Source organism: Nicotiana tabacum, chromosome 3 (genome assembly GCF_000715075.1).
Source record: "Nicotiana tabacum cultivar K326 chromosome 3, ASM71507v2, whole genome shotgun sequence".
Classification (NCBI taxonomy): domain Eukaryota; kingdom Viridiplantae; phylum Streptophyta; class Magnoliopsida; order Solanales; family Solanaceae; genus Nicotiana; species Nicotiana tabacum.
The window spans coordinates 39790730-39809879 of NC_134082.1; the positions used below are offsets into that span (position 1 = coordinate 39790730).

Below are 19150 nucleotides of genomic sequence, written 5' to 3' on the forward strand. Positions count from 1 at the left end.
CATCAGAGGCGCCGATATTTCTCTGCCTTCTTCTTTGACTTAAAGTTTAGGGGATATCCAATTAACCTGCAACGGTTCTCCTTTGTATGTTCTTTGTAATAGGAATACTCATACTGGATTAATTTCTTCCAAGACCTGAAATTTCCCCTGGATTTGCTGGACCTCTATTACTATACACCGGAATTCATTTAACAATTTCTGTAACTTGAACTACCTGTGTAATGTTTGCAAGGCTCCTTTGACTCTCAAGGTCTATGAGCAGAGAGTAAGTGTTATTAATATTAGGAACTCAAGACATCATTATGATCTAACTTCTTGCTTGAGAACAAAAGTCATTTAGGCCCATATGAAACTGCAAAAGTCTGTAATATTCAAAGTGAGTTGCATATTTCTTGGATTCTGGGCAAGGACACCCAGGGTAGGGCATGAGTACATTAAACTAATCCTAGAGATGTTTAAGTTTGGAAAAATAATCAGCCACAGTCGTAGTGCGCTGAGTCACAGTATGAATCTCTCTATGAAGGTGAAGTATCTTAGATCCATTCACATTGTCGAATCTTTTTTTCAAATCCTCTCAGACTTTGTGAGCATTAAATTATACACAACATTACTCAACATGTGTGGTCACATAATATTATGATCCAAGACAGAACCACAACATTCACCTTCTCTCACTGATCATGTAGTTCGGGCTCAAACTTAGATTTAGGATATCGACCATCAACAAATCCTAACTTACTCTTACCTAGTAGATTAATTTTCATAGAACTAGTCTATATAGCATAATTGTCTAAACCAATTAACTGAAGGAAGATCAGAGAGCTACCTGGAATGTGTTTGTTGCAAGAAGAGAGGATGATTATGATCCATTAAGGAAAATTGGTAGTATCGGGTGTCAAAGTGACATTTGTAGAGGAACTATTACTAACATCATATGCAATCACCATTGTTAGATAATATAAATTGAGCAATTCACTAAACCTAGCTCCAATTTGCATCACTCTAAAATTCAACATCACGTGACTAATTGAAGTAACAAGAAAAATAATCAAGCTTAGATCGAAGATGCAAGCATACGATGTTATCTTCCATAACCATGGAAGTTATAGCTAAGAGACGATAGCTTGGAGAGAAAGCTCAGATGGAGAGAAAAAGAGTAATTGATCCTGTGAAAATGAATGCATGCTTGCATTGATACAGCTTATACGGTTCTATTTCTATAATACACTCAACTTGCTAACTAACTCACTAATAAACTTTACTCACTACAGACTTAACCCAACTAATGTAACCACAACTTGCTAAGCTTATCAACTCTCAACATGATTCTAAAACTTTTCTAGGACAGGATAATACTAGATTAATTTTTTTTCTTTAATAAATATGTATTATATTATTACAGAGAATCAACAAATTAGGCAAAGGTGCCTGTAGCTTCCTATACAATCTAACTTAGGAAAAAAGTGCTTCCAAAATACTTTATTCAGCCACATAATAGAAAACTTAACTAAGTGATGTGCTAGTTTGTTTAGGTTTCTAGGAATATAAATAAAGTCTATATGATCAAGCGAAACCGAAAGCTTCTAAATGCCTTCATAAGTCACTTTTATCACCCATAATGTACTATTTGTTTAGATCATATCATTAATACTTTTTTCTTCCGATAGAATCTTTACATTCTTATAACCATTTTTGATTGCACGTTCAAGAGCCATTCTTAAAGGAAGCGCTTCAACAGTCATGGCTTTCCCCACAAATTGGGTTGAAGATCCATGAGCATGAAGTATTTTTCCAAGGCTATCCAAAATCCAAACGCTAATACTTTCACTTCTATTTTCAGTTGTAAACCTGCATCAATAAATAATAAATATACATTCTTGATGGGTTGTTCCATTTTGAAAAAATGTATATGAGCAAATAGCTAAAATATTCTTATGAATATAATAATCAAATAATGACTTAAAATTAATATCAGTTGGTTCAAACTTATCTTGATTAAAATACTAAGTATTGCTCAATTTTTAAATTTGTCACATAATATTAGCACTTAAATTTAGTAACTCTATCGATTCAGGATACTTCCTAGCATTTGAAACTAATTTATACCATCACACTAAAAATTATTAATGTTCTCCAATTTAAGCTAGTTTATAGCACTTAATTTTCACATAAGTTGAGAAGGCCATCCAAATATTATATGCTCAATATCCTCACCTTCACCTATCACACACACACACATATATATATATTCTCCATACTTGATATTCTCTCAGCGAGATTATTGCTTACAAGTAAGTATACATTTTTTTTAGAAAATATTTGAGTTTATTTTTTACTCTCAATCTCCATAACGAGTCCCAAATAATTTAGGTAATGAATGATAACTAGATTGAACATCTAAACTATTACTGGGCTTCCCCTTAAGCATTTGCTTTGCTAAATAGTATCTCGATTTAACTTCATAATTTCCTAATTCAACTTTTAATCTAATACTCCTTCCGTTTATTTTTACTTGTCATGTTTCGCTTTTCGAGAGTTAAACTACATGAATTTTGACCAACGTTCTAACATGTATATTTGTACCATATTGATATGGGACGAATTACAAATTATAGTACTTTTCGTATAGTTTCTGAATATCTGAATTTTAATTTTAAAATATTAAGAAAATTTAATCTAATTAGCTTCAAAAATTAATCAAATTAACTCTCGAAAAGTAAAACGTGATAAGTAAAATCGAACAGAGGGAGTACTAGACCGAAAGTTTGACTAGGACAAAATTGCTCAATTTTGAGTAATGCAAATTGCAAAAGTAGATTTGACATTTCCCAACTAGAGTAGGAGTTATTCTTTTGAAGCAATTGAATCCCAAAAAATTGTATTACGATCTCCACTTAGTAAAGAGGGAAAGCTATATACTTTCTCTCTTTTTCTTTCCTCACTAGTAGTCTTTCCCCCGACTTGTTTGAGCGTATTAGATTGTATTGTTTAAATAAATTTTAATTGTTATCTTATTTGTCAGTACGATATATCCAATAATTAAATCTTTATTAGATTAAAGGGACTTATATAGTCATCGAATAACTTTTTTGCTATATTTTTCTTTATTGTATTATTTAATATTTAGTATTATTGCATTATTAATAAAAAATTTATTACCATATTGCTTTGTTTAATATTTTTTCCTTCTCTGTAATATAAGAGAAGATTCTCTTGTTCTCAATAATATTGTATGAATTTAATGAATAAATACACTTTTTATTTTTAAAAAAGAAAAACAAAAATAATTATTAAAAAAATAAAAAAAATTAACTAACCTAAACCAACCCTCACCCATGTTTGAGTAGTTATTTTAGGTAGTTAATTTTTTTGTGTCTTTATTTTTTATCATTTTTAAAAAAAATAATTTTTGAATCTCCAAATTTGTTGTAGCTTTGTTCTAAAATTTGATACTTGTTAAATTTTTGTTGTTACACTTGGCATCATCACATTGATTTGCTTCTCCTATTCTTTTTTTGTGTCTTTATTTTTTATCATTTTAAAAAAAAAAAAATTTTGAATCTCCAAATTTGTTATAGTTTTGTCCTAAAATTTGATACTTGTTAAATTTTTGTTGTTACACTTGGCATCATCACATTGATTTGTTTCTCCTATTCTATATAGATAGAACAAATATTGTCTAAATTTTATTGAATAAAATCTCTATTAAATTAAAGGGACTTAACGAAAACCCCCTTATACACGGATCTTTGTTTTCTCCTAACCCCGCAACCAGACAGCAGAAAACTGGTAAATTTTGAAAAAACCCGGAGGATCATAAACCCCGAATTCCAATCAAAATCAGTAATTTCTTTTTCTCTCTATCTCACTGGCGCACACACATATACAAAAGTATCCAAATATACAATTTCAATTTCAGAGTAACTAATGGACGAAGGAGAAGGGGGTTTAAGCTTTGATTTCGAGGGCGGCTTAGACACTGGGCCGACACACCCAACTGCTTCCGTACCAGTAATGACACAATCTTCCGATCACAACATTGCCGCCGCCGCCGCCCCAAATGCTAACATTAACCAGCCCCCTACTGTCTCAGCCCATGTAGGCGGGGATGTAGGGTTTGTTGGCAATCGTCGGAGTTTCAGGCAGACTGTTTGCCGCCACTGGCTACGGTCACTGTGTATGAAGGGTGAAGCCTGTGGCTTTCTTCATCAGTATGATAAATCTCGAATGCCAATCTGTCGGTTTTTTAGACTGTATGGGGAGTGCCGTGAACAGGACTGTGTTTATAAGCACACCATTGAGGATATCAAGGAATGCAACATGTATGACTTTTTTTAACTGAGTTTTTTATTTTCTGGTTATGCTCATCTATCTTTAATAACGCAACCAACCAGAAACTATCTATACTGAGTGTAAACTGGTAATTGAAGGAAATAAATACTCCTATATGTTGCAATTGGCTGTGAGGTTTCCTACTAGAATAATGCTATAATCTCCGTCCAAACTTTAGCCTCTATGAGGCCCCAGGGCTTTAGTCTCAGCCTTGCATGTCGTAGAGGTTAAAGTTTTTTTTATCTTAATAACCGAGAAATCCTCGAGGGCCAATGACACACGGTTCGAAACTCCGTGGATAATGGACTTTCCCCTCTATCCTTCTCCACTTAAATACCAGATTTTGTCTGCAGCAGGGTTTGAACTCGTGACACAGGTGCTTTAGATGTTTATGATAATGACTCATGTTAATTTGCTTGCTTTTAATACATACATACATATATATATATGTGTGTGTGTGTGTGTGTGTGTGTGTGTATTAATAAGCAAAAAAGACAGTAGCGAGAACCTAAGAGAAATGACATATGGTTAGGTAATGACATATATTGCTGGTTATGATGGTTTTTATAATACAGGTACAAATTGGGGTTTTGTCCAAATGGTCCTGATTGTCGATATAGACATGCAAAGTTGCCCGGACCTCCACCACCAGTGGAAGAAGTTCTTCAGAAAATTCAGCATCTGGCGTCCAACAACTATGGTTACTCAAACAGGTTTTACCAAAACCGGAATGCTAATTATTCAACACAGGCTGAGAAATCTCAAGCTTCACAAGGACAGAATGGAATGGGTCTGTGAAATCTACAGCAACTGAGACACCCATTATACAACAGATCCAGCCTCATCAACAACAAGCTTTACAGACTCAACAACAGGGTGGCACAACTCAAACACAAATTCATCCCAATGGCCAGCAAAATCAAGCAGATAGGACTGCAGTAGTTCTGCCTCAAGGAACCTCTAGGTGTGTAGAGTTTCAAGGTCTTTAATTAGGTTATGTAATCAGTTCATGTACGTATATTATTTACAATAATTTAACAGTCCCCTATGTCAGCTGTAATGAGTTCATCCAGAGCCTTGGGTTCGTAACTAGTTCAACTAGTTTCGTGATTGTTGTTTTCTATATCCACTTGTATACTAGTTTTCCCTTTGTTTTATTTTCTGCTCTACTTAGGCATAGTTTGCGTGTCTGAGGAAGTGATATTGACTATTGTGATCTTAGTTCATCAGAGTTCTGCAATAAAAGATACATACTTTTACGGGTAATTTGAGTGCCCTGATGCATACGTAAATTTAGAGATCACTCTCCTCCAAAAGAGGACAGGAGAATTGGATTAGAAGATATGTAGCTACTTTGCTTTCTTCATTCCATTTTTCTTAGTTTTCCCCATGGTTTGTGTATCTATAGCTGCTAGAAGTTTAGGCCTAATGATTGCTTAAACTAATGAAGCTAAATCAACTCTCTTTGAAAGAAAAGAGCTCATTTTTTTCTTGCTAGCATTTCATTAGCTGTTGTGGTCGCTGCATTTTGCTCTTCTAGCAAGTCTAACTTTGTCGGAGTGATCTAAATACCAAATAGTAGGTTAAGACTAAATGCATTGAATAATTTTTCGTCAAGGGAGGGGTGGGTGAGGTGATGCACCCATTGTAACTTCCTCCCTGCTTGTGAAAGTGAAGCGGTACTATATCTTGATTCTGAGATGTCCTTTGAATTGTTTTCTCATTTTTCGGCGTTCCTTTTGAAAAGTAAGATTTTGCTGTGGCGCCTGTCAGACAACAATTAGACCATCTTAGACCTAGGGAGCTCTAAGTGTGGTCCTCTTCCTCTCCATAACTCTAGGGCAAAGGAGCCTATGGCTCCATGTTGCAGACAAGCATGCTCTATGTACTAATCATGGTTCAGCGACCAGAGGTGGTTACTTTTCTCCTTAGACTTTAAGGAAATGATGTCTCAGGCTTACTAAATAGATCCTATCATATTGAGTTATTCCTGTTGATATAAGAGCCTTCTTTTCATCAACATGCAAACTAGAATCTGTTTCTAGTTTCAACTATTGCAGCTATGTTTCTGGTGCAACTTGGGAAATGTATAGGTTTTGTCGAATTGCTTTTGTGTTTTTGAGGTATACAATCTTATAAAATTTCTTTGCTTGATGGATTAGCAGTCAGCACTATCCCGGTGTTGTTTGTTGCAATAGAATGTTATTTACTTGTCAGAAAATGTGATGATTAACCTGTATAGTCTAGAATGCATAATATGCATCTCCAACTGCTTTCCATGATCAAGGTCTTGACAATGCTAAATATTGCCTTAAACCTGGTTTGCAAATTTTGAAGTATGTACTATGGTTAAGCTTTTGAGAGACTATCTGTGTTTACCTTCATGATTCCATTCCCCTTCTTCCTCTCTAAAGCAGATTCATGTACCAGTGCGGCTTATTGAGATCTTTGAAATTTATGTAATGTCTTTGGATGAGTGTTAGTAGCTTGGTGAGCCACTTTAATACCTATTTTTCTCTATTTTGGATTTTGATTTCTGGTATTTTAGTGTGACTGCAGGACTATGCCTGGGCAGTCTCTTGCAAAAGTTAGGGTGTTTTTTTATATTTAGACTGCCCAGGTGGCTATGGTTTTTAAGAAGCTACTGATGTTTCGATTTCAGAGTCTTGGCCTGCCTATATTCTTCTTTTATTATCTTATCTCCTTTGATAATTGTCTACGTGCCATACAATTATGGAATTGTGCTTTTGGTCAATTTTCTTTTTGGAAGAACAAGGGGATATTAACTTTCAACTTGTTGTCCTGCTCCATCCACAATTGCATACTAGTCATTTGGTAAAGATTGGGTCATAGATGGGACAAAAACATTAACTTTTTGAGGATAAAATTCTGGATAGAAATGAAATCTGACAAGCTCCTGCATTCAGGGTGCTTATATGCTCACTTGATTTGTCTTTTCTGATTCGAGAATATTGTGGGCATCATCTCGTGTATTGGTTTCAAGATATTGTACTCCCTTTTGTATTTACATTGGAGTCTTAGACTACAATTTAGTGAGGCATTTTGGTTATTGTTGAGAGGACAAGCTATATGTGAACCAAAAGCTTAGCTCTCTAGTGCCTCCATGAATGAAATAACAATAAACCAATTTAAACCAAAAGGAAAGTAATAAAATTCACGTGGCTTCACCATCGTAGACAGGTGAGATCTTAAAAGATAGCAGTTATATATAATGACCAATGCACCAAAAGGAACACAAAAATTCTCCAAATAGCTTTACCCTCTTTAGTACCTCTAAAGACCCATGCTACAAACTATATCATACAAAGTTAATGGAAGAACTCAATGGTCTATTATATAGTTAGAGTTAATACATACCAGTAAATAATAAGCTGATATGCATTTGGTACGATGAAATTCATTTTTCAAGATAATGTTCTGTGCGAGGAAGTCTTTTTTTTGGTGTTTAGTTACTAGAAAAATGTTTTTAATGAAAAACATTTCAATCAAAGAGGGAAAATGATTCTCACACTTATGAGGGAAGTTATTTCCCTGCAATTATTTTAACTTAATATTACTTGTCATAACACCTAGAAATTATCGTTATTCTTTAATACTAAAAAATTTCATCTAATACTCTCAGATTTGGCTATAATTATTTTTAATCTTTTGATGTATGTTTTTTCTGTAATATATTTTCCTTACCAACCAAACACAGGAAACATTTTCTATAAAAATATTTTCCATGAAATATAACTTCGTGCCAATCTTACAGAAACATGATTTATTATTTTCAGTCTAAGTTGTGGGTGACCTCTCAGGTTAGGCAATAAGGTAATTTGTTTTTTGGAAGTTATACTCTTGTGGCGGAATCATCTTCATTTGGTGAAAGTATAGTGAGATATCTTTTGTTGATGTTGAACCTCTTGTTAAAGACCATTTTGTGAATCTGGATATGCTATAGCTTGAAGATAGACTTTACTGCATTGACTGCAGAACTGCATGTTGGAACTTTGTCTTTTTTTTTTTTTTTTTCCTTTTCATTTTTGATTGTTGCATATTGACTTTCAAGTGATCCTTTCACTGGCTTTCCAGTTCGATGTTGAGTTTTAGCTTGTATTATTTGGTTATTGTAACTTGGATTGTGACCCTTTGGACGATGAAGTGCACATATGTTGCTAAGTTTTCATAGCTACTGATATTAGTTGAGCAGTTTTACATTACTTAGACATAGGTGCTTGTTGGGTTTGTCAAGGTGTTTACTTTTATGATATGGGATGTCAATACAATTTTGGATACAGGTGTGAGAATACATCTAATTAGGTTGTTGTATCGGGATACTTGATTTTCTAACATCGCCTTGATGTAATGAATGAATTGTCTCTAGACTTACCGAAAAAGAACGATTTTAATATTTTAGATTTGAGGATAGAATGTAACATCTCCAAAGAGGGGGGGGGGGGGCTCGGGATGAAAGATGTCAGAGTATCAAAACCCTATTAAGGAAATGGTTCTAGAGATTTTGTATTGAGGAGCACGCGCTAAAGAGGGAGGTAATAGAGGAAAAGTATGGAATTGTGAAGCAGAGTAGAGGACTTATAATATCACACTTCTGTTCGGATGCGGACTTTGGAGGGATATTATGAAAGGATGGAAAGATTTCATTGGTAACAAAACCTTCAAGTTTTGGATGAAATAGAATTAGCTTCACAAGTTCATGGAAGAGACGTTGAGAAGGACATTCTTGAACATCTATAATATCTCGAGAGTCGAGTCAGAGGGAGATGGCAGTATGATGGTTTTGAGGTTACAATAGGGGGGAGTTCCTTGGGGCAGAATGGTTAGAAGGAATCTTCTGGATTGGGAAGTAGTTAAATTCCAAGACCTGGTTGAAAGACTTTACAAGCAAAATAAATCACGCACTATTCAGGACTCATGGAGGTGGATGTTGGGAAGAGATGAATTGTTGTCAGTACAATCATATTATCATAAATCTTGGTGAGGTTGGAATCAGATCTTTCACACTTACCGGCTTGGATTCCTGTGGCACCAAAAGTGTGTTTTTTTACTTGGCTAGCAATAGAGGAAGTAATCCTGAAAACTGAAATTTGAGAAAAAGGCGGATTACAAATGTCAGCTGGTCATATATGTGCAAATGCTCTGGTGAAGATGCGGACTACCTCCTCTGTTATTGTCAGGTGGCTACTTGCTCGTGTTGTGAGATTTTGAGATGGGACGGACTGCAATGGCGATGCCGGGCACAGCGAAGGAGGCTCTCTCCAGTTTGACATGTTGAAGAAAGAAGAGAAGTGAAGAGCACGGAATATTGAGCATTACACTCACGTAGGCCCTTTTGAACATGAGAGCTTTTGAAGGGAGAGAGAATCATATGATGTTGTAGCTTCTCTTTTTGCTGCTGAAGGGGAGATTTTCCCATTGTAACTTAAAGATTTTTCTTGTGATTGTTTCATCGGTTCATATCGAGCAGTCCAAAAACTTTTTCTTCATGGAAGTACAACTTCTTTGCTACTACGAGTATAGCAAATACCAGAAGTATCTAAATCAATTTGACTAGATATGATAGTATGATACATATTTGCTACCAGCACCCCTGTTTTTGTTGTAATGAGACAGCCATAGCAAGAAAAAGAAAGAGCCCTGTTGATAGTTTAATTGATTAGTTTCACAAGTATGAGTTAGCAGTGGGATGCAACTTCATTATTCCTTTTTTTTTTTTTTTTTTTTTGGTTAAGCAGCTTTATTATTCTCTCATAGTGGTCTGTCACATATTTCCTGCAACGTCATATAAAGTATGAGTAAGCTATATGGATGAAAAACTGTCCAGGACTAAACACTACAGGTTTGCTGTTCAGAACTGGTATTCTGTCTTGTTTAGTGACACAAGGTCGTGATTCATTTTGTGATGCTGTTTTACTTGCAATATCTTCAATTGTTACTGGTGATGAATTTCCTTTAATTTTTGAACTTCTGATTTTGACCCTGGCATAGCAGTGACTTCCATTTCTTAATTCATTGATCTTTGTTTGAATAGTACTACTGTCCCTCTTCTCTATCCATTTTTCTCCTTGTTGGGCTAATGAAGAAAGAAGGGACAGTTGCATTCCATATCTCTGTTTTTGCTAGCATACTTATCCAGTGTCATTGCATGGAATTAGGTACTTTATAGTTAAAAGCTGCAACCGTGAGAATCTTGAATTGTCGGTACAACAAGGAGTTTGGGCAACTCAAAGAAGCAATGAGGCTAAACTAAATGAAGCTTTTGACTCCGTGGAAAATGTTATTCTGATATTTTCAGTTAATCGGACTAGACATTTTCAGGTAAACTATTCTCTATCCTTTATGTGCTACAGATATAAAGTTTGTCCATTACCAAATAGCGGAGGAATTTGTTAAGTATTACTAGTATATAATTATTGAAAGAGTGTATAATTTGATTTTGACTTGTCGTGAAAGGAATGTGCGAGTGTAATGCTAGTTGATGGTTGTAAACAAAGCTTCCTTTGGCGCACGAGTTTTCACAATGTGAAATTTGTTTGCTATTTCTTAGGGTTGTGCAAAGATGACATCTAGAATTGGTGGCGCTGCTAAAGGAGGAAATTGGAAGCATGAACATGGAACTGCCCATTATGGACGTAATTTTTCAGTAAAATGGTTAAAGGTCATTCAGATTTCCTTTCTCTCCCCCCCCCCCCCTCCCCCCTTCTAATCTTGATTTCTCTGTTGTTTGCTTATGAACCTTTTTCATTTGGTTGGCCTTAAATGTGTATCTGCTTATATGATACCTTACTAACTTCTATTTAGGGGCTGGGAGCAAACGCATCGTGGCATGAAATCAACTTGCCTTTTCTTTTTGGGATAGTAATATTGCTTTTCTTGTCTCTTGGAAGTGGGAGAAACATAACAGTGATAAAAATTATCAGCCAGTCTAAAAAGGATTATCATATGTGGACATGTGTCTAGAAGATATGGAGCATTATTTTTGTGTTTTTAATTTTTTTATATTTATCTGGGAAATTAAATTGGTAATACTAGTAAGGGTATATTTGAATTTACGCCCAGTTATGACGGCAGGTGAGGATTCTATAATTTTGGGTTCCAATATGGAGGTTAGTGCGAGTATTAAAACCTAATCAGGTGAAAGTACAATTCTCTCTTCACCAAAAGTGTAACACTAGAGAAATCCTATTGTATTTAGCGCCCTTTCTATTTAGCTTTAGGACTATGATCACTTTTCTAACATATACTTGATATAACTGACTGGCTGGGTTTTTTTTTTTTTTTTTTTTTTTTTTTACCTTAACGATAAAAGATGAAAATCTCCTCTTTTTACCTCTCTTTTTGCATAATTGCTTGCACATCTGGACTAACTCTAAGGTTTAAAATGCAGCTGTGTGAACTGTCCTTCCAGAAAACTCACCACTTGAGGAATCCATACAATGAGAACTTACCAGTGAAGGTATAAGCCTAAGCCTTTAGCTGTTGATTCTTTAACCAATTTCAACTAGTTTAATTTCCAGTGTAACTGCTCTAAGAATGTTGATGTCCAATGATTGATTTAGACTGGGATTGACATATCTAATCGGCAAGAAATTGTGTTTGTATTGAAGATTGCTGTAATTTTCCAAAAGTCTTTCCTCATGGATGTGTAATACACATCACCAACAGGCCTGGCCAACCATTGACTAGTTGAATTTCCCACCCCTCTATCCCCATAAGTCTTTCTTTTTAACAAAAAACAACCTTGGTTTTTCCATTTTATGATCTTCCTTTTACTAAGATTTTAATTGGTGATTGATGCTTATGATATCCGAAATAGAAGCTCTTTAGTTGGTCTGTTTTGTTTTATTTGGATGCTAGAATTGGTCTGCATGCTGTTGTTACTTTCAGTCACCTTTTCAATGTTGTATTTTGCTCCTGTTGTTGCAGATAAGCAGAGATTGTCAAGAATTAGAACCCTCTGTTGGTGAGCAGTTGGCTTCTTTGCTTTATCTTGAACCAGATAGCGAACTTATGGTACTTCTTTTACTTCTTTTGAATGTTGTCTTCAATAGAGTTTTCTTTTTCTAGATGGTAATGCTTCCGTTCCTGGAGCTTTCGGGGCACTTCAGCATGTCACTTGTCTCGGTATAATATGTATAAGACCAAATTGATAATATGTTCTTGGAAAGACTGCATTAGCTATGAATATTGACAATATGCATAAAACCACTGCTGATATATACAATGAAACACTTTGTTACTGCTTTCATGGCTATCTCCGTGAAAGCATGGTATAGTTTCTGCTTTTGGTTTCAAAAAGAATTTCTGGTTTTGGTTGCAAGAATTTCTTGGGCAGTCGCTAGCTTAAACGTTTTGAAGTTTTTAGCATTATTAATTTGGATGATAAGCGAGAATACTTTGTGCCGTTTGTGAATATGGTTTGCTGCCTGATCTTAATCAGATGTTCCTGACAATTATAATGCAGTTTATTGTAGCAAGTCTGATTTACTTTTTGTTTGGTTGCAAAAATGACAGAAAATGTTGTTGGCTTCAAATGGACTAATTATTCCTGAAACTCAGTCAATTCCTTTTGTAAGACAATTAAGAATCTATGCCATTTTCCGTCTCTAGGTTTAACCTATAATATCATACTTTAGGAAAAGTAGTTGAAGTATGAATGCCCAAGTACCAAAAAGAATTTCCACACACTTGGGCCAAGAAAAAAAGGTCAGTCTCACGCGTATTGCAGTCCTAATATGAATAAATAACGTGCTCCCTCTCTAATAGCTTAAACTCTCAATGTGGTTGTCACACAATTCAAAACTTACCTATTTTCTGCAAGTCATCCTTGGTAAGTGTTCTTCCCATGTTGCTCTCTGAACAAACTTTGCTATCTTTGGTGGAGTTTTTATTTTCACATTGCTTTTAGTGGAAAAGGATCTGCTTTGGCCCGTTAATAATCAAAATGTCACATCAAGAGCACAACATGTGATGCGTGGATTAGGTGCACGACATAAGTTCGAACCTTGCCGTAGACAAAAGCCTGGTATCTAAGTGGGGAAGCATAGATGTAGAAGAGCGGAGCCATTATCTATCGACTAGTATTTAAGTGGAAAAGGTTAGGACCGAACTAGTACTGGAAATCTCTTTGTTCTATTGTCTGACTACCAAGGCTCTCCACTGTCCTCACATGGGGCTGTCCAAGATTTTGTTGTGATCTGATTCTCTAGTTTCTTCAGTTCTCCCCTAATTTTCCACAAAGCACCAATCTCTATTGGGACTGGGTTAATTTCATTTAGATTATGACATAGCTTGGTTTGGACATGTTACACACAGTTGTCTATTTTTATTTTGCTCGATTTGATAATGACTCGATTTTATCCAATCATGCTTCAAGTTCAACCCAGTGTTTCAGAGTCCTCAAACTCAAATTTGGCTTCAATCATTCCCTTTGGTTGTAATGTGCTGATTGTCATTAAGCATCTAATGCTTGAAGTATCCACGATGAAAAAGCACATGGTGGCTATAGGAACATTAGAAACTATGTCGTATTGCAGTTGGAATTCGGGTAGACTCTATTCTAATGGGATATTAACTGTATTTCAGGCAATCTCACTTGCAGCAGAATCCAAGAGACAGGAAGAAAAGGCGAAGGGAGTGAACCCTGACAATGGGAATGATAATCCAGATATTGTACCATTTGAAGACAATGAAGAAGAGGAAGATGAAGAAAGTGAGGACGAGGATGAAAGCTTTGATCAAGGTTTCGGACCAGCTGCTCTTGGCAGAGGAAGGGGGAGGGGAATTGTGTGGCCTCCAATAATGCCTTTAGGACATGGGCCCAGGCCTCTTCCTGGGATGCGGGGCTTCCCTCCGGGCATGATGGGTGATGGATTTTCTTATGGAGCTATGACACCTGATGGTTTTCCAATGCCTGATCATTTTGGAATGGGTCCCAGACCTTTTGGTCCATATGGCCCACGATTTTCAAATGATATGATGTTTCATGGCCGCCCTCCAGCTGGTGGATTTGGGATGATGATGGGTCCCGGAAGGCCCCCTTTCATGGGCGGGATGGGTCCCGGAGCGACAGGCCCACCCAGAGCTGGTCGAGCAGTTGGTATGCATCCATCATTTGTTCCACCCTCATCTCAGCCTTCTCAAAATCCTTATAGGCCTAAAAGAGAACAGAGAGCTCCAGTTCATGACAGGAATGATAGATTCAGCTCCGGTTCAGATCAAGGTAAGGGTCAGGAGATGGCGGGCTCAGTTGGTGGACCAGATGGAGTAAATTATCCCCAAAGAGGGAAAACCGAACAAGATGCCCAGTTTGGTGCTGGAAACGGCTTCAAAAATGATGAAAGCGAAAGTGAGGATGAAGCACCAAGAAGATCAAGACATGGGGATGGAAAGAAGAAGAGGCGGGATACTGATGATGATGCTGCAACTGCTTCAGAAAAATAGGTGTCATTCTAAACTAAATATAGAAGTCATCTTGTCTTTGCAGCTGTTTGTAACACATGCTTCCACAGGGGCAAATGTGACTAGTTTTAAATTATAAACCCATCTGCCAACTGTTTTTGCAGATTAAGAAAGAGAAGTCATCTTACATTCCGGCTGGGAGACATACTAAATGTCGCCTCCTGCCAGAATATTCGGCCTGACTGAGAAATTAACAGAACTTTTAGTTAGCAAAGAACTGTACAAGTAATTTCGTCGAGATTCTTTGAGTTATATTATATGTCCTTTGGTGTGTAAAACAATTACATATACACGCATAGATTAGATACAATTTGTGGAACATTCCTGTTAGCTCTATTTTTCTCGTCATGCTGGCATAGTTGTGACATACTGAAGCATGAAATTTGGTTGAAGGTCGTGTCATGAAACATTAGAAGTTGATGGACTTGATTTGTGTCTATGAATTAGTTTTGTTGCTGATCTTTGGAAAACAAGTTTAGCAGGTTTGTACTCAGCCCCTTTCCTTTTAGATTACAATCTATTTTGAAGGTGAAAATGGTTGCTCAGGTTTGCCATTTGACTATATTGCAGTGCATAACCTTCATGTAGTTGACAAATCTAAAATAATTCCCCTCCTTATTTGATGGCTTAAAAGTTATCTTAAGTAATTAGATATGTAATGTGCTTGATAAAGAAAATAAAAGGCCAATTAATCCAGTAAACACCTTATAAAATCTAAGTAAAAAAGACTTGCATTAGAAAAGGAAGAAGCTCAAAATACGTTGGAGTTTAAGCTCTTAAACTAGTGACATGACTTTGTTTTATGCTGTGAATATACACATTCTTTGTTTTATGCTGTGAATAAACAATACTAGTATGTGTGTCGATGGATATTTAAAAACTGACCAAATCGTACTATATCAAGTCGATTTTTAGGTTTCTTTTAATAAAATCATAGTTTTTTTTATAAATTTATAACTGTACCGATAATTAGGTAGCTTTTTGAATTTATGAAAATAAACCAAAAGATACCGAACCATACCGAATAAATTTATATTGAAAAATATATTTATATATTAAATTTTAAAAATAATAAAGTATTACATTTTTCTTGGAATAATGACAATGTTTACGAGCCAACAAGTATTTAAAACTCAGAATCCTCCAAACCTATTACGCTACTCATATTGAAACTAAATTACTTCCAGCATATTCACTAGCAAGACACAACGTATTCTAGAGATTATGAGTAGCAAACTACAATGTATCGAATATGTTTCCTTTCATATGATTTAGATTTATCTTTTTGATATTTAATAATCTTCTATAGATTTTATTCTTGAGTCTCAGCTTGGTTAATATCTATGTTTTCGTGATATATATATATATATATATATATATATATATTGTCTTTGCTTGATTTCTTTTACATTGTTGTAGAATAATTGATTGATATATATACGCTGGTCATCTTTCATGTTTTCTTAATTCACCACTCTTTAAACAATAAAATTTTCTAGAGAGTTTTGCTAAGTCAAGTACGTATATTATTGCATTCTACTTCTACTAGTGACTTTTACATGACATTTAAAAACAATACCGAAAATTAACTGAACCGTATTGATACCGAAGAGAAATCGATATGATTGGGATGGTTTTGAAAAGTGTAATTTTGGTTATACATAATAGAATAACCGAAAAATTGGTATGGTATAAAATTTATAAAATAATCGGTCAAACCGAACCATTGACACCCCTATATAAAATAACCGGCTGAACCAAACCATTCACGCCCCTAAATACTAGGATTATGTATATTCGTTTGAGACAAAAGTGCTTTGAAGGACCAGATCTATTGTCATTAGTATTGCACGAATTTGGGGTTCATTTTCTTATTTTGTAGTAGCTTTACAAATTGTAGAAAGTCTTCGAGATATAGTTGAACATAAAATTGGGATACTTATATTTTACATGTAGAAGATTAAGGTTGAACAATAGAATGTCTTCCAGCATATTTGAATTCCCTGTACACGTGAAGAGGTTTAAATTTGGGGGAGAAAGAAGAAGGAGAGAAAATGGAAAAGATTGGAATTTAATACATTACATTTTTATATGAATGGTAAACATGTATATGAAATTTAATTAAGTGATAATCTCTCTAAGAGAGGTAAATAAGTTTATAATATAGCGCTGATCGGTAAAAGTTTCTCAATGAAATTATTATATATAAAAAATGTTTGATATTTAATTAGTCGTCATCCGGTATATAGAAGCATTTATAATATGTAGTTTAGCAGAAATTTTCTAACATTAATATATATATAGTCAAATCTCTCTATAACAACCTCGTTTGTTTCAGATATTTTTGGATGTTATAACGAATTGCTGTTATAGAAAATATATACTCCCTCCATTTCAAATTAGATGAGATACTTTCCTTTTTAGTTTGTTCCAAAATAAATGACACATTTCTAAATTTGGAAATAATTCAACTTTAAACTATTTATTTTATCCATTTTACCTAGGGGTATCAATGGATATTTAAAAACCAACTAAATCTTCCGAATCGTACCGTACTGAACCGTTTTTTAGGTTTCTCTTAATAAAACTATAGGTTTTTCTATATATCTATAATTGTACCGATAATTAGGGTAAGTTTTTTTATTTTATGAAAATAAACTGAAAAAATACCAAACTGTACCGAATAAATTTACAATGTGAAAGATATATTTATATATTAAGTTTAAAAATAACAAAGTATTAAATCTTTTCTTTGGGCCTTGGATTATGAAACAGTTACAAACCAACAAGTAATTAAACTCAAAATCCTAATTCCCAAACCTATTATGCTACTTCTATTAAAATTAAATTATTTCTAGCATATTCAATTGCAAGACGCAAGGTATTGTAGCGACTATGTGTAGCAAACTACAATGTATTGAATATGTTTCCTTTCGTATGATTTAGATTGATCTTTTTGAATGTTTAATCTTCTATAGACATTATTATTGAATCCAACTTTGTTAATATCTTTTCACTTGTATGATTTATATTTTCTTTCTTTTACGCTGTTGTAGAATAATTGATGGATCTATACTCTAGCCATCTTTCATATTTTTTTAGTTTATCACCTTTTAAACAATAAAAATATCTAGAAAGTTTTGCTAAGTCCGATAAAAATACGTATGCCATTGCATTCTACTTCTACTAGTGACTTTTGCATAACATTTTAAAAAAAAATATCGAAAATTAACCGAACCGTACCGATACCGAAGAAAAACCGACATGATGGGGACGGTTTTGAAAAGTCTAATTTTGGTTATACATAATAGAATAACTGAACGAATTGGTAAGGTACAAATTTTATAAAATAACCGGCCGAACCGAACCATTGACACCCCTAACACCCCCTAGTTTTATCCTTAATGAGAAGCTTTTATAACCACAAAAATGTCATGGCCCCACAAAGCTTTTACCCCTTAAGCTTTTGAGATCACAAATTTCAAATGTCTTCTTTTTTTCTTCTTCTTAAATTCCGTACCGAGTCAAACTACTTCATCTAAATTGAAACGGAGGGAGTATTATAATAGAACATGAGATTTGGTTTCGGAAAAAATTTGGCTTTTATAGATAAGTGTTGTTATATAAGGATGTTGCTATAGAGAGGTGTATACCTTGAAAATGGTAATTACAATTAAATTTGATTTTGTGGTTCTAAAAATATGTGATATGTTTTTATGCTAGTGGTAAGGCAGTAGATGCTAAGCGTGAGACTAGAAAATAAGATAAGAACTTGAAAATAGTGTATTTAGGCAAACCGAGCGGCCGAGAATCGGGGCCTCGAGGTCGAGCCCGACACTAAGCTATGGACAGCCGATGAAGAGCTAACAATATTGAGAGCTTTAATGAAGGATCTTTATGATCAATGATGAGCAATAAATGAAGAACAACAAATAGAACACAACAAATATAAGCAATAAATGTAAGTAGTGAAGCCAAGAGAATATGTTTAAGTCAGAGAGCAGAGAATGTTTCTTGTATTGAATGTTGTGAATAATGTATTCCTCCTACAAAATGACAAGGGTTCCTTTTATATACCAGGGGAAATTCCAATATAGTATAAGTGCATTTATTACAAAGATATGTGGTTGGTACAACCCTTTAATATCACGGTACGAGCTTGAACTAGCCTAGTAGACTTGATCAGCTTTAGTCATGTGCCTTGGGAACTTCCCGTTAGTCCATCATAGCTGCTGATTTGCATTGCCTCGAGATCGATCATTGGGAACCCTCGGGGTCGATCCCCGAGCTGAACTTCGAGCCTTCTGGGGGCGGTATTTACGAGGTGCCTTAGCGG

The 19150-nt window shown here is 34.9% G+C and overlaps 1 protein-coding gene across 1 annotated transcript; it reads left to right on the forward strand.

The window, feature by feature from the left end:
- Positions 1-3784: 3784 nt before the first annotated feature.
- Positions 3785-15284, forward strand: LOC107806003 (30-kDa cleavage and polyadenylation specificity factor 30). Its single transcript, XM_075249360.1, is given in 9 exon segments — positions 3785-4322; positions 4908-5113; positions 5116-5296; positions 10509-10671; positions 10901-11011; positions 11741-11809; positions 12280-12366; positions 13939-14796; positions 14919-15284. Coding segments are annotated over 8 exon segments (2070 nt in total). The 5' UTR covers positions 3785-3927; the 3' UTR covers positions 14919-15284.
- Positions 15285-19150: the final 3866 nt, after the last annotated feature.